The sequence below is a fragment of the Hemitrygon akajei genome, unplaced genomic scaffold, assembly GCF_048418815.1.
Source record: "Hemitrygon akajei unplaced genomic scaffold, sHemAka1.3 Scf000078, whole genome shotgun sequence".
In the NCBI taxonomy this organism is placed as follows: Eukaryota; Metazoa; Chordata; class Chondrichthyes; order Myliobatiformes; family Dasyatidae; genus Hemitrygon; species Hemitrygon akajei.
Genome location: NW_027331964.1, coordinates 2,792,991 through 2,815,014, shown reverse-complemented (window position 1 = coordinate 2,815,014; position 22,024 = coordinate 2,792,991). Strand labels below are relative to the sequence as shown.

The window sequence follows — 22,024 nt, the reverse complement described above, 5'->3', positions numbered from 1 at the left end:
CGTCGGCCGGGGTCAGCAGAGTGATCTGGTTTGTTAAGGATGAAACGATCGCCTCCTGGAAAAGTCAGAACGTGACTAAAGAATACACATCGCGGGCTGAGTTATTCGCCTCCAACGGGTCGCTTCTGCTGAAGTCGGTGAACAGCGCGGACAGCGGGGAATACCGTGTGGATATGCTTCCAACCAGCGGCTCCGAGACCTCAGCGTTCGTCACTCTGCAAGTCCTCGGTAAGTGATATTTCGCCGTATTCAGTCACGCATTCCCGGAAGATTACTTGCATTTTATTCCTGTGGTGAAAGAATACAATTTCACCTTTACTGTTTGTTCGTTGCGAAAGAGAAACGATATCGACTTAACAAGACAGAGCCACAGGTTCCAGCCTCCAGTGACACTTAACAATCCCCCTTTTAGGTCTGGTCGCAACCCCGCCCGAAGTGGCTGCTCCATTTTGAAGCAGAATCTGTGTTTACTGCAGTAAGTTACACTTGGTTCAACGTTCTTTGTCCACTCTCTGTTTTATCGTGGCTTCTGTTCCGAGGAGCCGGTGAAATGATATTGACATTGAGAGGCCAAAGGACGGAACTCCAGTGCAGAGACAATATTTGTCCGCGGTGAGATTTTCAACCTCATTCCACAGTGGATTCAGAATCAGAATCAGGTTTATTATCACCGGCACGTGTGGTGAAATTTGTTAACTTAGCAGCAGCGGTTCGATTCAATACTTAATACAGAATTAGTAGAAGAGGAAAAAAATACTGCTACTACTACTACTACTACTACTACTACTACTACTACTACTAATAATAATAATAATAATAATAATAATAATAATAATAATAATATTAATAATAATAATGAACTAATGAACTATAATCCTTCAGCTGTCATGTGGCGGTCAGACCCCGTCTCTGAGTCAATAACTCAGGTGTCATTTGTCTATTAAAATACTGTCCAAAATACAGCCCCGATCTGTCCTTCCTCTCGCTGTGGTGGACTTTACCTGTGCGGATTGGTGAGACAAACGTCTCTATTCTCCGGGCGAAGACGAAGCACGAAAATGAGTAAATTGATGACAGAAATGAATGAACAATAATTAATTTAAACCAGGAGATTATACACCAGTGAGCCTTACTTCAGCGGTGGGAAGGATGTTGGAGAAGATCGCGTGAGGCAGGATTTATGGTCATTTGCGAGCAGGCTTTTTCCACTGAGGGTAGGGGAGAAAAAAACCAGAGGACATGGGTTAAGGGTGAAGGGGGAAAAGTTTAAAGGGAACATGGGGGGCGGGTTCTTCACACAGAGAGTGGTGGGAGTGTGGAACGAGCTGCCGGATGAAGTGGTGAATGTGGGCTCACTTTTAGCATTTAAGAAAAACTTGGACAGGTACATAGATGAGAGGGGTTTGGAGGGAAATGTTCCAGGTGCAGGTCAGTGGGACAAAGAAGAAGAACGGTTCGGCACAGCCAAGAAGGGAGGAAGGGCCAGACCGAGCAATTCATTCTGAGACGGTGGCAGATGTTTGTGGAATAGTTCACAACAATTGATCATTTGTCGAAGAAAATATTGTTTCTGTTCGGCACTGACGCTTATGACTCACTGCATCCAATTATCTGACCCGAGGACCAGGAAGTGTGGCTCAGTCCCCAGGTATAACAGACACAGGCGCTACTCCCTCGGAGCATATCCCGGATGGTAGTAATGAAACAAGAACATATCCCGCATGGTAGTAATGTGACCAGAGCATATCCCGCATGGTAGTAATGAGACATGAGCATATTCGGATGGTAGTAATGAGACAAGAGCATGTCCCGAATGGAAGTAATGAGACAAGAGCATGTCCCGACTGGTAGTAATGAGACAAGAGCATGTCACGGATGGTAGTAATGAGACAAGAGCATGTCCCGACTGGTAGTAATGAGACAAGAGCATGTCCAGGATGGTAGTAATGAGACAAGAGCATGTCCCGGATGGTAGTAATGAGACAAGAGCATGTCCCGACTGGTAGTAATGAGACAAGAGCACATCCCGGATGGTAGTAATGAGACAAGAGCATGTCCCGACTGCTAGTAATGAGACAAGAGCATGTCCCGACTGGTAGTAATGAGACAAGAGCATCTCCCGGATGGAAGTAATGAGACAAGAGCATGTCCCGACTGGTAGTAATGAGACAAGAGCATGTCCAGGATGGTAGTAATGAGACAAGAGCATATCCCGGATGGTAGTAATGAGACAAGAGCATATCCTGGAAGGTAGTAATGAGACAAGAGCATATTCCTGATGGTAGTAATGAGACAAGAGCATATTCCGGATGGTAGTAATGAGACAAGAGCATATCCCGGATGGTAGTAATGAGACAAGAGCATGTCCCGACTGCTAGTAATGAGACAAGAGCATATTCGGATGGTAGTAATGAGACAAGAGCATGTCCCGAATGGAAGTAATGAGACAAGAGCATGTCCCGACTGGTAGTAATGAGACAAGAGCATGTCACGGATGGTAGTAATGAGACAAGAGCATGTCCCGACTGGTAGTAATGAGACAAGAGCATGTCCAGGATGGTAGTAATGAGACAAGAGCATGTCCCGGATGGTAGTAATGAGACAAGAGCATGTCCCGACTGGTAGTAATGAGACAAGAGCACATCCCGGATGGTAGTAATGAGACAAGAGCATGTCCCGACTGCTAGTAATGAGACAAGAGCATGTCCCGACTGGTAGTAATGAGACAAGAGCATCTCCCGGATGGAAGTAATGAGACAAGAGCATGTCCCGACTGGTAGTAATGAGACAAGAGCATGTCCAGGATGGTAGTAATGAGACAAGAGCATATCCCGGATGGTAGTAATGAGACAAGAGCATATCCTGGAAGGTAGTAATGAGACAAGAGCATATCCCGACTGGTAGTAATGAGACAAGAGCATGTCCAGGATGGTAGTAATGAGACAAGAGTATATCCCGGATGGTAGTAATGAGATAAGAGCATATCCCGATGGTAGTAATGAGACAAGAGCATGTCCCGGATGGTAGTAATGAGACAAGAGCATATCCCGGATGGTAGTAATGAGACAAGAGCATATCCCGACTGGTAGTAATGAGACAAGAGCATGTCCCGGATGGTAGTAATGAGACAAGAGCATATCCCGGATGGTAGTAATGAGACAAGAGCATATCCCGGATGGTAGTAATGAGACAAGAGCATATCCCGGATGGTAGTAATGAGACAAGAGCATATCCCGGATGGTAGTAATGAGATAAGAGCATGTCCCGACTGGTAGTAATGAGACAAGAGCATGTCCCGGATGGTAGTAATGAGACAAGAGCATATCCCGGATGGTAGTAATGAGACAAGAGCATATCCCGGATGGTAGTAATGAGACAAGAGCATATCCCGGATGGTAGTAATGAGACAAGAGCATGTCACGGATGGTAGTATTGAGACAAGAGCATGTCCCGGATGGTAGTAATGAGACAAGAGCATGTCCCGGATGGTAGTATTGAGACAAGAGCATGTCCCGGATGGTAGTAATGAGACAAGAGCATATCCCGGATGGTAGTAATGAGACAAGAGCATGTCACGGATGGTAGTAATGAGACAAGAGCATGTCACGGATGGTAGTAATGAGACAAGAGCATATCCCGGATGGTAGTAATGAGACAAGAGCATATTCCGGATGGTAGTAATGAGACAAGAGCATGTCACGGATGGTAGTAATGAGACAAGAGCATATCCCGGATGGTAGTAATGAGACAAGAGCATGTCACGGATGGTAGTAATGAGACAAGAGCATGTCACGGATGGTAGTAATGAGACAAGAGCATATCACGGATGGTAGTAATGAGACAAGAGCATATCCCGGATGGTAGTAATGAGACAAGAGCATGTCACGGATGGTAGTAATGAGACAAGAGCATATCCCGGATGGTAGTAATGAGACAAGAGCATATCCCGGATGGTAGTAATGAGACAAGAGCATGTCACGGATGGTAGTAATGAGACAAGAGCATCTCCCGGATGGTAGTAATGAGACAAGAGCATGTCCCGACTGGTAGTAATGAGACAAGAGCATATCCCGGATGGTAGTAATGAGACAAGAGCATGTCACGGATGGTAGTAATGAGAGGAGAGCATATTCCCGATGGTAGTGATGAGACGAGAGCATATCCCGAATGGTAGTAATGAGACAAGAGCATGTCCCGACTGGTAGTAATGAGACAAGAGCATGTCACGGATGGTAGTAATGAGAGGAGAGCATATTCCCGATGGTAGTAATGAGACGAGAGCATATCCCGAATGGTAGTAATGACACCAGAGCATGTCACGGATGGTGGCAATGAGACGAGACCAGGTCACGGAAGTTGGTAATGAGAAGAGACCAGGTCACGGAAGGTGGTAATGAGACGAGACCAGGTCACGGAAGGTGGTAATGAGACGAGACCATGTCACGGAAGGTGGTAATGGGACGAGACCAGGTCACGGATGGTAGTAATGAGAGGAGAGCATATTCCCGATGGTAGTAATGAGACGAGAGCATATTCCCGAATGGTAGTAATGTGACGAGACCATGTCACGGAAGGTGGTAATGAGACGAGACCAGGTCACGGAAGTTGGTAATGAGACGCGACCAGGTCACGGAAGGTGGTAATGAGACGAGACCAGGTCACGGAAGGTGGTAATGAGAAGAGACCAGTTCACGGAAGGTGGTAATGAGACGAGACCAGGTCACGGAAGGTGGTAATGAGACGAGACCAGGTCACGGAAGGTGGTAATGAGACGAGACCAGGTCAAGGAAGGTGGTGATGTGACGAGACCAGGTCACGGAAGGTGGTAATGAGACGAGACCAGGTCTCGGAAGGTGGTGATGAGACGAGACCAGGTCACGGAAGGTGGTAATGAGACGAGACCAGGTCACGGAAGGTGGTGATGAGACGAGACCAGGTCACGGAAGGTGGTGGCCCTTATTTCTGGACCTGGTATTGTTGAGTGACCAACTTTTCAAGATGTCTTGGATTCTGGTGAGGCTTGTACCGTGATGGATGTGATTGTGTACACTGCCGTCTGCAAGCTTTGTCGATCCTGGGTATTGGAGCCTGCTGACCAGAGGGCAATGAAAACAGTCAGAGTGCTCCCCATCTTGCATATTTCCATGTCTTTGATGTCATACCATTACCAAGTCTCTTCAATGACGTAACAGAATACAACCGCTGACGTGACTTTCTTTGTGAAGGTATAAATATGTGCGGCCAAACAGAGATACCCTAAGAAGGAGCTTAAAGCTGCTCACCCTTACCTCCGCTGACCCTTCAATGAGAACTGGTGAGCGTTCTGCCGACTGCCCCTTCCTGAGGTTAAAATGAATTCCTTGGTCTTGCTGACTTTGTGTGCAAACACAAATGCGGCGACATCACCCGACCAGTCCATCAATCTGGCAGGAAAATAGTTCTGAGAGAAATGCTACGTGAGCTGATAGAGGACGGGTGAAGAATATCAAGGGCCGAATAGCCTCCTGTTTCCGCAGTGTTTTATGTGCGTTCTGTGTTTGCCTTCTCACTGTGCGATCCATTCAGCTCCGGGTTTTCAGATAAGGGACTCCCGAGGTCTGCAATAGTGACCAGGAAATGAGGCTCACTCTCCGAATGTAACAGAGACAGGCGCCGCTCTCTCGGGATCGCGTGGATGACGTTCACTTTACTCTCTCTATTTCTCTTCCTGTATGTGGGTGAGAGAAACTCTCTTTGAGATTTTTATTGATTCAATACAGCAGCAGATAGTTGTAGAACAGCACACAGGATTTGATCCAGATTTTCAGCAAAGTACAGATTCTCTGATCCAAACAGCGCTGCCGCTTGTGACGTCAGAATCCAGATATCTGCCCCGCAAACCGTGTCCATAGACAATGCCTACAGATCGCGGGCTGACTCATTCACCTCCAACCGGTCGCTTCTACAGACGTCGGTGATCACGTCGGACAGTGGGGTATACCGTGTGAATATGGTTCTAGCTAATGGCTCACAAACCTCAGCGACCATCTCTCTGTATGTCCTTGGTAAGTGAGACAGAGTTATACAGAGTTCTGCGATCTCCGATTATAACATTCATTTCATTCCCGTTGTTACAGAATACAATCTAACCCTTACTGTTCGTTGCTGAATGACGGATTCTTTCCGAATGAAAAACTAGACCGAGTGAACAACACAGTTCCGCATTAGATTTAGTTTGAAGTCCATCTCGGACAGGCCTCGGCGATGATTGGTGGCTATGGACGCGGCACCTGGCCTCTAGCGAACCCGACCAGTCCCACTTTCCGGACTGCTCAACTCTCACTCGTAATCAGTAAAGTTGTAGATTAGCAACTTTAACAGGATCAATGGAAAATCCGCGAGAGTGGACAAGATAACACACTGCGCAGATACAAAGAGTAATAAGTAATGGGAACATGAAATAACAAGATAAAGTGTCCTTAAAGAGAGATCATTGGTTGTGGGAACCAACTGAGTTAAGTTATCCGCTTTGTTCAAGAGTCTGATGGCTGAAGGGTTGTAACTATCCTTCAGTCCGGTGCGACCAGTTTTGAGGTTCTTGTACCTTCCACCTGATGGCAGCATCGCGGGAGGCTCAAGTCCTGGGTGGTGAGGGTGTCTGATGATGAATGAAAATGCGTCATGCAGATGCACTCAATGGTTTTTTTAAAAAAACGTAGAACCATTGAAAAACCTACAGGACTATACAGGTCCCTCGGCCCACAAAGCTGTGCCGAGAATGTCCCTGACAGAGAAATTGTCTATTGTTTCCCATAGCCCCCTATTGTTTATAGAGGGCTTTACCCATGGTGGACAGGGTTGAATCCACTAATTTTTGCAGGATTTTCCATTCAAAGGCATTGACTTTCCTCATTCCAGGCCGTGAGGTAGAAGGTCAATACTCTCACCATGACACATCTGTCGACGTTTGTTAAAGCATTAGACGTCAGGACGAATCTCCGCAGACTCCTAATGAAGTGGGGGCTCTGCCATGCTATCGTTGCTATTGCACTTACGTGCTGGGTCCAAGACCAGCGCGTTCTGCAAGCAGCTAGAATGCTCCCAACGGCACAACTTTAGAAATTTGCGAGTATTTCCAGTAGCATATCAATTTTCCTCAAACTCCTTATGAAAAATTGCCTTCACGGCCATTGCATCAATATGTTGGGCCCGGGATAGATCCTCAGAAAGGTTGACAGCCAGCATCTTTAAACTGCTCCCCATCCGTGTGCAGCCAGTGTGGATTGTCAGCGAGGATGCGACGCTATTCCCGATCCACGGAGGCTGCCGTCTTTCGGTGAGGAAGTCAAGGATCCAGATGCAGGGGAGGAACCAGTCACCCAGGGTTAGGAGCGAATCAATGGGGATTGAGGACAGTGTTTCTGTTGAGTGGTGAGCTTCAGCCTGCCATTGGTTCCAATATTGTCCAGTTGACACGAGGCCCGGTGCAGAGCGAGTGGGATTGTATCTGTTGTAGATCCGCTGTTGTGAAAAGCAAATTGCAGCCGGTCGCATTCTAGTCATGACCAACTGATCACAGTATTGGGAATTGATCCTGGTGTTTGGTATTGGGAATTGATCCTGGTGTTTGGTATTGGGAATTGAACCTGGTGTTTGGTATTGGGAATTGAACCTGGTGTTTGGTATTGGGAATTGAACCTGGTGTTTGGTATCGGGAATTGAACCTGGTGTTTGGTATTGGGAAATGAACCTGGTGTTTGGTATTGGGAAATGAACCTGGTGTTTGGTATTGGGAAATGAACCTGGTGTTTGGTATTGGGAATTGAACCTGGTGTTTGGTATTGGGAATTGAACCTGGTGTTTGGTATTGGGAATTGAACCTGGTGTTTGGTATTGGGAATTGAACCTGGTGTTTGGTATTGGGAATTGAACCTGGTGTTTGGTATTGGGAATTGAACCTGGTGTTTGGTATTGGGAATTGAACCTGGTGTTTGGTATTGGGAAATGGACCTGGTGTTTGGTATTGGGAATTGAACCTGGTGTTTGGTATAGGGAAATGAACCTGGTGTTTGGTATTGGGAAATGGACCTGGTGTTTGGTTTTGGGAATTGAACCTGGTGTTTGGTATTGGGAATTGAACCTGGTGTTTGGTATTGGGAATTGAACCTGGTGTTTGGTATTGGGAATTGAACCTGGTGTTTGGTATTGGGAAATGGACCTGGTGTTTGGTATTGGGAATTGAACCTGGTGTTTGGTATAGGGAAATGAACCTGGTGTTTGGTATTGGGAAATGGACCTGGTGTTTGGTTTTGGGAATTGAACCTGGTGTTTGGTATTGGGTATTGAACCTGGTGTTTGGTATTGGGAATTGAACCTGGTGTTTGGTATTGGGAATTGAACCTGGTGTTTGGTATTGGGAAATGAACCTGGTGTTTGGTATTGGGAATTGAACCTGGTGTTTGGTATTGGGAATTGAACCTGGTGTTTGGTATTGGGAAATGAACCTGGTATTTGGTATTGGGAAATGAACCTGGTGTTTGGTATTGGGAAATGAACCTGGTGTTTGGTATTGGGAATTGAACCTGGTGTTTGGTATTGGGAATTGATCCTGGTGTTTGGTATTGGGAAATGAACCTGGTGTTTGGTATTGGGAAATGAACCTGGTGTTTGGTTTTGGGCATTGAACCTGGTGTTTGGTATTGGGAAATGAACCTGGTGTTTGGTATTGGGAAATGAACCTGGTGTTTGGTTTTGGGAATTGAACCTGGTGTTTGGTATTGGGAATTGAACCTGGTGTTTGGTATTGGGAATTGAACCTGGTGTTTGATATTGGGAAATGAACCTGGTGTTTGGTATTGGGAAATGAACCTGGTGTTTGGTATTGGGAAATGAACCTGGTGTTTGGTATTGCAAAATGAACCTGGTGTTTGGTATTGGGAATTGAACCTGGTGTTTGGTATTGGGAATTGAACCTGGTGTTTGGTATTGGGAAATGAACCTGGTGTTTGGTATTGGGAATTGAACCTGGTGTTTGGTATTGGGAATTGAACCTGGTGTTTGGTATTGGGAAATGAACCTGGTGTTTGGTATTGGGAATTGAACCTGGTGTTTGGTATTGGGAAATGAACCTGGTGTTTGGTATTGGGAATTGAACCTGGTGTTTGGTATTGGGAATTGAACCTGGTGTTTGGTATTGGGAAATGAACCTGGTGTTTGATATTGGGAATTAAACCTGGTGTTTGGTATTGGGAAATGAACCTGGTGTTTGGTATTGGGAATTGAACCTGGTGTTTGGTATTGGGAATTGAACCTGGTGTTTGGTATTGGGAAATGAACCTCGTCAGCTGTTACATCTCTCAGTGGGAGAGCATTTTGTCGACAGTCATCATAATTCCATCTCCTTTACAATAGCATTGGAGAGAGATAGGAACAGACAAGTTAGCGAAGCGTTTAAATGGAGTAAGGGAAAGGTACGGAAGAAATGTGGCGAATGCTCAGCGGATGTTTGTGTGGAGTTCTGCATAGGTACTTTTCAATGAGACAGAGATGTTATGGTCGGGTACAGGAACCGTGGTGTTCAAAGACTGTAGTGAATCTAGTTGAACGGAACGGTGAGGTACAGACACAGGATGTAAATTGTTAGTCAGTTTCCAGGGCAGAGAAGGCAACACTACGGGACCTTTGTTAAGATGAAAGGGGATTCATTTGAAGGGGAGGCGAGGAACAAAGATCTCACACAGAGCTTGATGCTGATGTAGAAAGATCAGCCGGAGGGATTGGGAGATGCGGACGCATTCGGGTTGTTTAAAATTGATTTGGTCAGATGTGATGAAACAAGGGCGAGTAAATGCTACCACCTCAGGCAGAATATTCGGTGGGATAAACCAGTTCGGGCAAAGGGCCTGGTTCAGCTTTGTGTGACTCTAACTGTTACTGTGTCTTTGCTGAACCAACCGTTGATTTGTACATTATGCACGTTGAGATCAGAGGCAAAGATGTTGAAACACCAGCTCGTAGACCGTTGCCTGTTTGGTCCTGAAAAGCTGACGCAGTTTCCGAAATTGCGCAGCATCTATCCTGAACATGTCCTCTTCTCGGAAGGTATGAACACGTTGACTGGAAATGTGCATCAGTGGTGGAATGAATTGCAACAGTAGGTTGCTAAGATACAAACCGCAGTTTCGTGTGGGTTTGACTTCCCTCACAGGAGGGGGCGGAAGTCTGGAGCGCGTTGATTAGAGGAGTACTGATCCGACCATGGATTCAAAACTCTCATCACTGTCAACTCCAACGGCAGTGACAGACCAACAAGAGGTGTGCGTGAGGGGCCCTTGCTGTTCCAATGTATTTCCGTGTTTCCCTGTTGGAAACTCTGCAAGCATAAACACCAGTGTGATTCAAGGACAGGGCAGGAATGGAGAGCGTTGCCCAAATGTTAACATAACTGTAAAAGAGGAAGATATGAAATTGAGCTGCAGGATTTCCTCTTGCGAAAGAAACGGGGACAGCTGGCTGCTCAGCTTCAGTAACTTCTCAGTCAGGATGCGGGAATGACGGTGTTAAATGCTGAGCTGCAGCCGATGAACAACGTCCTGTCATTGGTGCTTGCATTGTCCAGGTGATATTAGGTCGCCTGGCACCTAAGCACAGGATTGTGATTGTGGGAGATTTTAATATTCCACACATAGATTGGGAAGCCCACACTGTAAAAGGGCTGGATGGTTTGGAGTTTGTAAAATGTGTGCAGGATATATTTTTTTTGCAGCAATACATAGAGGCACCAACTAGAGAAGGGGCAGTGTTCGATCTCCTGTTAGGGAATGAGAAAGGTCAGGTGACGGAAGTATGTGTTGGCGCGCACTTTGGGTCCAGTGATCGCAATGCTATTAATTTCAACATAATTGTGGAGATGGATAAGACTGGACCCAGGGTTGAGATTTTCGATTCGAGAAAGGATAACTTTGAGGAGATGGGAAAGGATTTAGAAGGAATGGATTGGGACAATTTGTTTTATGGGAAGGATAAAATAGAGAAATGGAGGTCATTTAAAGGTGAAATTTTGAGTGTACAGAATCTTTATGTTCCTGTTAGGTTGAAAGGAAAGGTTACAAGTTTGAGAGTACCATGGTTTTCAAGGGATATTGGAAACTTGTTCGTAAAAAAGAGATATCTGCAATAAATACAGGCAGCATGGAGGAAATGAGGCGCTCGAGGAATATAAAGAAAGTAAAATGAATCTTATGAAAGAAATTAGAAAAGCTAAAAGAAGATACGAGGTTGCTTTGGCAAGTAAGGTAAAAATAAATCCGAAGGGTTTCGATAGTTATATTAATAGTAAAAGGATAGTGAGGGATAAAATTGGTCCCTTAGAGAATCAGAGTGGTCAGCTATGTGTGGAGCCGAAAGAGATGGGGGAGATTTTGAACAATTTCTGTTCTTCGGTATTCACTAAGGAGAAGGATATTGAATTGTGTAAGGTAAGGGAAACAAGTAGCGAAGTTATGGAAACTATGACGATTAAAGAGGTGGAAGTACTGGCGCTTTTAAGAAATTTAAAAGTGGATAAATCTCCGGGTCCTGACCGGATATTCCCCAGGACCTTGAGGGAAGTTTGTGTAGAGATAGCAGGAGCTCTGACGGAGATCTTTCAGATGTCATTAGAAACGGGAATTGTGCCGGAGGATTGGCGTATTGCTCATGTGGTTCCATTGTTTAAAAAGGGTTCTAAGAGTAAACCTAGCAAATATAAGCCTGTCAGTTTGACATCATTGGTGGGTAAAATAATGGAAAGTATTCTTAGGGATGGTATATATAATTCTCTGGATAGACAGGTTCTGAGTAGGAACAGTCAGCATGGATTTGTGCGTGGAAAGTCATGTTGGACAAATCTTATTGAATTTCTTGAAGAGCTTACGAGGAAAGTTGACGAGGGTAAAGCAGTGGATGTTGTCTATATGGACTTCAGTAAGGCATTTGACAAGGTTCCGCACGGAAAATTAGTCAGGAAGGTTCAATCTTTAGGTATTAATATTGAAGTAGTAAAATGGATTCAACAGTGGCTGGATGGGAGATACCAGAGAGTAGTGGTGGATAACTGTTTGTCAGGTTGGAGGCCGGTGAGTGGTGGTGTGCCTCAGGGATCTGTACTGGGTCCAATGTTGTTTGTCATATACATTAATGATCTGGATGATGGGGTGGTAAATTGGATTAGTAAGTATGCAGATGATACTAAGGGAGGTGGGTTTGTGGATAATGAAGCAGGCTTTCAAAGCTTGCAGAGAGGTTTAGGCCAGTTAGAAGAGTGGGCTGAACGATGGCAGATGGAGTTTAATGCTGTTAAGTGTGAAGTGCTACATTTTGGTAGGAATAATCCAAATAGGACATACATGGTAAATGGTAGGGCATTGAGGAATGCAGTAGAATAGAGTGATCTAGGAATAATGGTGCATAGTTCCCTGAAGGTGGAATCTCATGTGGATAGGTTAGTGAAGAAAGCTTTTGGTATGCTGGCCTTTATAAATCAGAGCATTGAGTATAGGAGTTGGGATGTAATGTTAAAATTGTACAAGGCATTGGTGAGGCCAAATTTGGAGTATTGTGTACAGTTCTGGTCACCGAATTATAGGAAAGATGTCAACAAAATAGAGAGAGTACAGAGACGATTTACTAGAATGTTACCTGGGTTTCAGCACCCAAGTTACAGGGAAAGGTTGAACAAGTTAGGTCTTTATTCTTTGGAGTGTAGAAGGTTGAGGGGGGACTTGATAGCGGTATTTAAAGTTATGAGGGGGATAGATAGAGTTGACGTGGATAGGCTTTTTCCATTGAGAGTAGGGGCAATTCAAACAAGAGGACATGAGTTGAGAGTTAGTGGGCAAAATTTTAAGGGTAACACGAGGGGGAATTTCTTTACTCAGAGAGTGGTATCTGTGTGGAACGAGCTTCCAGTAGAAGTGGTAGAGGCAGGTTCGATATTGTCATTTAAAGTATAATTGGATAGGTATATGGACAGGAAAGGAATGGAGGGTTATGGGCTGAATGCAGATCAGTGGGACTAGGTGAGAGTAAGCGTTCGGCACGGACTAGAAGGGCCGATATGGCCTGTTTCCGTGCTGTAATTGTCTAATGGGTATATGGTAAATATGTTGCTCACCGTAAGTAACGGCTGTAAAACTTTAAACTCTGTGCCGGAATTTAGTTCAACCTGGAATGTAACCTGATATCGAAAGGCATGGGGGATAAGAGCTATGAATGGAGACAATCTTGAGTTGGCGGCATCCAAGTATTGTGGACGTGTTGTAGGTAAAAGCAAGTGAAAAACGATTTGGATTTTAATTGTATTTACAGAGACAGTGAGTGGGGTTGCCGTGGTGACCAATAATTCCACTCCTCTGGAAAACCTCGATACCATCGCACTGAGTTGTGACGCGTCGGGCACTGTTGAGACACGGACATGGTTCAAGGATGACCAACCCATCCGGGAAAACGGCAGAATATTTACATCTTTCGACAACTCGAAACTGACTATAATCAGTGTGAACGGGAACGATGCAGGGACGTACAAGTGCATCGCCAGCAACTCTTTCAGCAGTGGCGCTGGAGAGACCAACGTGCAGGTTTACTGCGGGTGCACAGGTAAACAAGAACCTTCATTTTTTATCAGAGAGCATTATAATCAACATATTTCCTTATTTTATAGATGCGCCAAAGGAGGTCAGAATTGTACCGGGGCGTCTAGTTGTTTAAAATATTGTGTTAAATCTGAAATTGCTCTGTCTGTCCCCTGGGGTATTTATGCATGGTACAACGGGAACAATCTCCTGCAGACAGAGCAGGAACTCACCCTTGTGTCAGTGAGCTCGGTTACCGTCGGGAATTATACAAGTCGGGTTACTACCGGCGTAACAAAGAGGAACTTTAATCTTACTGTCGAGGTCAGTGTACAGTGGGGAAGGTTTTCAAAGCTTGCAGAGGGATTTGGACCAGTTGGAGGAATGGGCTGAAAAATGGCAGATGGAGTTTAATGCGGACAAGTGTGAGGTATTGCACTTCGGAAGTCAAACCAAGGTAGAACATACAAGGTAAATGGTAGGACACTGAGGAGTGCAGTAGAACAGAGGGATCTGGGAGTACAGATTCATAATTCCTTGAAAGTGGCGTCACAAGTAGATAAGGTTGTAAAGAGAGCATTGGCCTTTATACATCAAAGTATTGAGTATGAGAGTTGAATGTAATGGTGAGGTTGTATAAAACATCGGTGAGACCGAATTTGGAAGATTGTGTGCAGTTTTGGTCACCTAATTACAGGAAGGATATTAATAAGGTTGAAAGAATGCAGAGAAGGTTTACAAGGATGTTGCCGGGACTTGAGAAACTGAGTTACAGAGAAAGGTCGAATAGGTTAGGACTTCATTCCCTGGAGCGTAGGAGAATGAGGGGTGATTTGATAGAGGTGTATGAAATTATGATGGATATAGATAGAGTTAATGTAAGCAGGCTTTTCCCACTGAGGCCAGGGGAGAGGTCATGGGTTAAGGGTGAAGGGGGAAAAGTTTAAAGGGACCATTAGGGGCAGCTTGTTCACGCAGAGAGCGGTGGGAGTGTGGAACGAGCTGTCAGATGAAGTGGTGAATGCGAGCTCACTTTTGACATGTAAGAAAATCTTGGACAGGTATATGGGTGAGAGGGGTTTGGAGGGATGTGGCCCAGGTGCAGGTCAGTGGGACTAGGCAGAAAAATGGTTCGGCACAGCCAAGAAGGGCCGAAAGGCCTGTTTCTGTGCTGTGATGTTCTATGGTTCCATGGTTACCGCACAAGCTTTATTCCCGTTTGAGAAAACCGTTGTTAGAATCACAAGCAGGTTAAAATCCATTTGACACTGAAAAAGACGGGTTTGCGCAATGTATGATAAATATTTGTTTTTTTTTTTTGTGTGTGTGTGTTAGCCCCAGAAACAGGCGACAATTTCACCCTGGGCGCTGGCGCGATCGTGGGCATTGTACTGGGTTCTCTTGCCGGAGGTCTGATCGGCGGAGTTTGCGCATGGTTGTTCGCACGGAAAATTGGCGGGTAAATGCCCTTTTCTCCGAATATCGCTTCTTCTTCTTCTTCTTCTTCTTCTTCTTCTTCTTCTTCTTCTTCTTCTTCTTCTTCTTCTTCTTCTTCTTCTTCTTCTTCTTCTTCTTCTTCTTCTTCTTCTTCTTCTTCTTCTTCTTGGAGATCTTTATTTTGCAGGAGTGGGATATTGGAAGGTTTAACGGGAACCGGTGACCGAAACAAGTTACACAAGCCGGAGCTGGAGGAAACTGGCGAGTCGGGCATTACTGGTGGGGGAACATGAACCGACGGCCTTTGTGGAAGGAGATTGTTGCTCGGTAGTGGCAGGAAAGAGGGGCAACAAAGTGATAGGGCAGCGGTTGGAGCAAGCGCTGACAGGCTCGATGGATCGACAGGGGAGTGAGGTGACGGACAGGTCATGATGCGAGTGAGTGGGAATCGTGGGAAATGCCGAGTGGTGAGAACAGGGGTGATGGTGGCTGGTCGATTCAGAGAAGAGTGGAACAGGACCGTGTTGACCGGAGGAAAGAATAGAGAATCTGATGCTCTCAGATTCGATGGTCAGATGATTGGCGTTAATAGTCCAGCCGCAGATGCAGATAATAGATGCTGATGTTTGACGGCTGCTTGTGAAGTTGCAGGAACAACGTAATGGACGATAACAGTATTCAACCAAAAGGACAGAATGGACTGACTCCCTTTTGACCACGTTGGGGAAATCTGCAGTGATTGTCCAGGACGAATGAATCGAAAGATTCTGGCATTGTAGCGGATGACTGGAACACGGCAAATGTTACTCCGCTGTTTAAGAAGGGTGGGAGGCAGCAGAAAAGAGACTATTGACATGTTAGACTGACATCAGTGGCTGGGAAGTTGTTGGAATCGATTTTTTAGGGATCAGATTACAGAGTACCGGGTAGCACTTGACAAGCCAGTGTGGATTTCTGGCCGGACAAACCTACTGTATTTCTTTGAGGAAATTACAAGCAGGGTAGATAAGGAACTGCAATAGACGTGGTGTACTTGGATTTTCAGAAGGCCTTTGACAAGGTGCCGCACCAAGTTAAGAGCCAATGGAATGACAGGGAAGTTACTAGTGTGGGTGGAGCATTTGCTGCTCGTCAGAAAACAGAGAGTGGGAATAAAGGGATCCTATTCTGACCGGCTGCTGATTACTGGTGGAGATCCACGGGGCTCGGTGCTGGGACCGCTGCTTTTTACGATGAATGTCAATGATGTGGGCTAAGGGATTAATAGATTTGCGGCTGAGTTTACCCTTGATACAAAGATAGGTGGATGAACCGGTAGCGTTCAGGAAACAGAGAGCCTGCAGAGAGAGCTAAATAGTTTAGGGGAATGGGCAAAGAAGCGGCAAATGAAACACGATGTGGGGAAGTGTACGGTCATGCACTTTGGTGGAAGAAATAAACGGGCAGACTATTATTTCGATGGCGAGAGAATTAAAAATGCAGTGATGCAAATGAACTTGGGAGTCCTTGTGCAAGATACCCTAAAGGTTAACCTCCAGGTTGAGTCGGTTGTGAAGAAGGTGAATGCAATGTTTGTATTCATTTCTAGCGGTATAGAATATAAGAGCAGGGATGTGATGTTGAGTTTCTATAAGGCACTCGTGAGACCACACTGGGAGCATTGTCTGCAGTCTTGGGCTCCTTATTTTTATAAAGGGTGTACTGACACTGGAGAGGGTTCAGAGAGGATTCACGAGAATGATTCCAGGAATGAAAGGGTTACCGTTTGAGGGAGGTCTGGGTTGTATTCCCTGGAGTTCAGGAGAATGAGGGTGGATCTCATAGAAACATTCCGAATGTTGAAAGGCCTGAACAGATTAGATATGGCAAAGTTATTTCCCATGGTAGGGAAGTCTAGGACAAGAGGGCACGACTTCAAGATTAAGCCCCTCCGTTTAGAACTGGGATGCGGATAAATTATTTTCATCAGAGAGGGGTAAATCTGTGGAATTTGTTGCCACGAGCGGCTGTGGAGGCCAAGTCATTGAGTGCATTTAAGGCAGAGATGGATAGGTTTTTGATTAGCCAGGGCATCAAAGGGTATGGGGTGAAAGCAGAGGACAGGGGACGACTGGAAGAATTGGGTCAGCCCAGGTTTAAATTGCGGAACAGACTTGCTGAGCCGAATGGCCCACTTCTGCTCCTATATCTTATGGTCTTACAGTCTTTCGGTGGGATGAACGAGGATGAAAGATATTGATAAAGGACAGTGTTGTAAACGGGAACAGGATCGGGGAACAAGACTTTATCTTCCCAAGCACATGTTAAATTGATCAGCAGTTCCGGAATTATCCCACAGATCAGGGGTCACCTGTGGTCAGAATCAGCATTGAGCTTTCCCCCTGAAATGGGAACATTTGTCTGAAAGACACTTTCCCCTGGAAAACTGTGATCCAATTGGCCAAAACAATTATTTCTCGGTTAAACCCATTGTGGTCACTGTTGTTGAGATCGAGTAGGCCTGGAATCGGGCATCCGATAACCGGGACAGTATCAAGGAGTAACTGGAGAGAATGCAATGGAATGATTGGAGCCGTTCTCATTCTGTGTATCAGCGCAGGAAAGTCAACTCCTCTGGAATTCATGTTTTGAACATTGCTTCTGTTTATTCAGGAGCAAAGATCCCCCACAATCCCAATACGACACGAGCATCGATTCCGGACGAAACAGTGAGTGAACTGCATTTCAACTGTTCTGTTACTGGGCCCCTGGAACTCTTAACATTTCATTTAGATATGGGAGTTCCTAGTGCACAGAAGCTGGAGGTTTTCATCCGAGCGATTGGTCACGAATAATGCTGCTTGGGTTGTTGGGATGTCCAATTAAATAGTAGACACTTTCAACTCAGGATTACAATATCATTGGAGGGGCGGTATGGTATTTTCCTTTCTGTATCTGACCTAAATTATTGGTCGTCTATACTGGGGATTACCTGTTTCTGGCGTTTGTGGGAATGTAGTTCATGCTGTCGCTGGCATTTTGATTTGTGGCCGGATTGACATCCGCTGTATTAACAACGGCCCATGATGCTCTTCACCGCTGTGACGTATCTGTATTGTTCCCGCAGGCACCTTGGATACAAACACCGTGAACGCATCGGGAACCTATGAAAATTTCTCAAGGAAGGAACAGGTTGGATCTTATAGACAATAGACAATAGGAGCACAAGTAGACCATTCGGCACTTCGAGCCTGCACCGCCATTCTGAGATTATGGCTGATCATCTACTATCAATACCCGGTTCCTGCCTTGTCCCCATATCCCTTGATTCCCCTATCCATAAGATACCTATCTAGCTCCTTCTTGAAAGCAACCAGAGAATTGGCCTCCACTGCCTTCCGAGGTAGTGCATTCCAGACCCCCACAACTCTCGGGAAGAAGAAGTTTTTCCTTAACTCTATCCGAAATGACCTACCCCTTATTCTCAAACTATGCCCTCTGGTACTGGACTCTCCCAGCATCTGGAACATATTTCCTACCTCTATCTTGTCCAATCCCTTAATAATCTTATATGTTTCAATCAGATCCCCTCTCAATCTCCTTAATTCCAGCGTGTACAAGCCCAGTCTCTCTAACCTCTCTGCGTAAGACAGTCCGGACATCCCAGGAATTAACCTCGTGAATCTACGCTGCACTTCCTCTACAGCCAGGATGTCCTCCCTTAACCCTGGAGGCCAAAACTGTACACAATACTCCAGGTGTGGTCTCACCAGGGCCCTGCACAAATGAAAAAGGATTTCCTTGCTCTTGTACTCAATCCCCTTTGTAATAAAGGCCGACATTCCATTAGCCTTCTTGATTGCCTGCTGCATTTGCTCATTCACCTTGTGACTGATGAACAAGGACTCCTAGATCTCTTTGTATTTCTCCCTTACCTAACTCTACACCGTTCAGATAATAATCTGTCTTCCTGTTCTTACTCCCAAAGTGGATAACCTCACACCTATTCACATTAAACGTCATCTGCCAAGTATCTGCCCACTCACTCAGCCTAACCAAATCATCCTGAATTCTACTAACATCCTCATCACATGTCACACTGCAACCCAGCTCAGTATCATCAGCAAACTTGCTGATGTTATTTTCAATGCCTTCATCTAAATCGTTGATGTAAATCGTAAACAGCTGTGGTCCCAATACCGAGCCCTCTGGCACACCACTAGTCACCACCTGCCATTCCGAGAAATAGCCATTCACCGTTACCCTTGCTTTCTATCTGCCAACCAGTTTTCAATCCATTTTAATATCTCCCCCCCCCCCCCCCCAATGCCATGAGCGCTGATTTTGCGCACCAATCTCCTATGTGGGACCTTATCAAATGCCTTCTGAAAATCGTGGTACACTACATCCACTGGATCTGCCTTGTCTAACGTCCTGGTTACATCCTCGAAAAACTCCAATAGATTAGTCAAGTCAAGTCATTGGAGGGTTGTGACTAGTGGTGTCCCACAAGGATCTGTTCTGGGACCTCTACATTTTGTGATTTTTATTAACGACCTGGATGTGGGGGTAGAAGGGTGGGTTGGCAAGTTTGCAGACGACACAAAGTTTGGTGGTGTTGTAGCTAGTGTAGAGGATTGTCGAAGATTGCAGAGAGACATTGATAGGATGCAGAATTGGACTGAGAAGTGGCAGATGGAGTTCAACCCGGAGAAGTGTGAGGTGGTACACTTTGGAAGGATAAACACAAATGCAGAGTACAAAGTAAATGGCAGGATACTTGGTAGTGTGGAGGAGCAGAGGGATCTGGGGGTACATGTCCACAGATCCCTGAAAGTTGCCTCACAGGTAGATAGGGCAGTTAAGAAAGCACATGGGATGTTAGCTTTCATAAGTCGAAGGATAGAGTTGAAGAGAATGAACAGGTTGGATCTTTGTATTATGTTCATGATCTCAGTCATTGTTTGAAAGATGAGAAGATAAGTAATGTGATGGGTCGCGTCCGAGCAGCAATGAATGTGAAGATTGATACCCTCGGGGTTTACATGTGGAGAGTCAGAATACAATTGTCGAGCTCAAGGTTGAACGTCACAATAGACATCTTCATATTTCTCTTTTCAGGGCGCAAGGAACAATGCACAAGATGAAAACTCCACTTACACGGTGAGGGAATTATTTTCGTCAATCCCTTTTAGATGTAATTGTTTCCACCTCACACAGTAAGAAACAGACCCTGAAGTGAGATATTCGACAGCGAGAATGACGTCGAAGAGGCGGCAATGGGGGCGGCAGAAATGGCGGATGAACTCATGAAGTATCATGTGTTAGTCTGGACTGTGGAGCACAGCCTGGTCCCTCTGTCCCACGGTCTTTCCGAGCCGATCTGTTACATGTGTCCAAGTCCTTTTCGGTGTTCTTTCAATTCTCCTCTATCACAGACTGCGTTTGTTATTAACTTTTGCTAATCACAATGATTTACTTCCGTTTAACAGGGACTGGTTCTGGGCGATCGATCTGTTTACGGTGATCTGAAGAGGTAAGTGAGCAGAACATGAGGCTGTCGATGCAAAATGTGACTTGCAAAGGGAAAATGTCCATTATTGCCAAGTCGATGAGTTGAGCAGAGCCCCGGCTGTGAGTGATTCCAAGTTACCCAGTGATTAACAGATGAGAGACATGTAACACCGTGGGACTGGAGTCAGACGGCGACGGGCAGCAAGTCATTGCTATTCAGAGGAATAATTGTCCTGGGCCTGTGGCCCTACGAAATAGATAAATTGTCTGAAAATTCTCATTGACACGATCTCTGACACCGAATAAGGAAATATCGCCGGTATCTGGTCTCACCAACTTTATTTCCTTCCAGTTGCTAAGAGAGCCAACATGAATTGTTTGTTTATTTCCTCAGATGACGTCACTGGTGAACAGAAGAGGACGGTTGGCCGGAAATTCACACATGAGAAGGACAACCCTCGTGGAAGAAGCCACCGTTCAAAACGTCTCTTACTTTATATATACAACCGTTATCGGTGTCTCCGTCATCTCTCTCTCGAGTGTCACATCTTCACTCCGAGACATCACTGAAGGGTGTGACTCATTTTTTTTATCGTAGCGGCTTCTCTCTCTCACTTCAACCCAGACTCCTCCAGCCCATGATAGGCAGCGTCACGCTTCCACCAACCTTTGCCCTCTCAACTTTGCTCTGGGTTACGATCTCAATAATCTCATTGTCCACATTATAGGCGGTTCAGTTTCTAAAGACATGTTTCGCTAAGATCTGAAACACAGCAGTGTGTGACTCTCAACCTTCAGACTAGCCTCGATCTTCTCTTGTCCGGGAGACTGGTGCAGCTGCTGAAACGGTCACGTGACAGTAATTCCAATGATTCCGTCCTTCCTGTCCCGGCTCTTCGTATCAGCAGGTTATAAGAATTAGCTCACTGAATACTGAGCGGTATGATGTGAGTATCGTCTTATCCAGCAACCAGATTTTTATCCGCGACATCCAGCCCTATTTGTTTTGGGATCATTCTCCAAGATTCAAAGTTTCAAAGGTACAATCTAATGTCAGAAAATTGTGTACAATATACATCCTGAATTTTTTTTTCTTCGCAACCATCCATGAAAAAAAGGAGTGGCCCTAAAAATGAAGAAGAGTTGAATGTTAGAACACCAAATTCTCCCCCCCCCCAGCTCCCCCTTCCCGCGCGTAAGCGGCAGTGAGCAACAATCCCTTCCCCCACTCCCCACCACACCCGCCATAGCACACACCCTGTCCGAATGCTCCCCACCGTACATCCGTGGACGTTTTCCAGTGTTCTAGGTGACAAACCAAATGTCCTCAACCTCCTCATGAAATACTGCCGCATCAATGTGTTGGGACCAGGTCAGATCCGCAGACATCTTGACGCACAGGAATTTGAAACTGATCCTTCTGTGTGAATTGGCTCCTGGTCCCTCGTCCCTCCTACCCTTTCTGAAGTCGGCAATCAGCTCTTTTGGTCTCACGGACAATGACG

General features: G+C 45.5%; 1 protein-coding gene and 1 long non-coding RNA gene across 2 annotated transcripts in view; both read left to right on the top strand.

Annotated features, from left to right (window-relative positions):
* Positions 1–22,024, top strand: part of LOC140722511 (uncharacterized) — a 432,302-nt gene that overhangs the window by 234,876 nt on the left and 175,402 nt on the right. The gene's annotated exons all lie outside the window — the stretch shown is intronic.
* On the top strand, positions 9,975–21,510 carry LOC140722489 (uncharacterized). The gene is made up of 8 exons (XM_073037213.1): positions 9,975–10,080; positions 13,327–13,614; positions 14,925–15,048; positions 17,679–17,734; positions 18,133–18,197; positions 20,127–20,168; positions 20,498–20,541; positions 20,914–21,510. The coding sequence occupies exons 1-8, from the start codon at positions 9,975–9,977 to the stop codon at positions 20,915–20,917; spliced, it is 729 nt and encodes a 242-aa protein (XP_072893314.1). The 3' UTR covers positions 20,918–21,510.

Coding starts and splice junctions, on each gene's coding strand:
- LOC140722489 (XM_073037213.1), top strand. CDS start 9,975: ATGTTGAAACACCAGCTCGTAGACCGTTGCCTGTTTGGTCCTGAAAAG. Junction 10,081..13,326: donor ACATGTCCTCTTCTCGGAAG/GTATGAACACGT, acceptor TTGTATTTACAG/AGACAGTGAGTGGGGTTGCC. Junction 13,615..14,924: donor GGTTTACTGCGGGTGCACAG/GTAAACAAGAAC, acceptor TGTGTGTGTTAG/CCCCAGAAACAGGCGACAAT.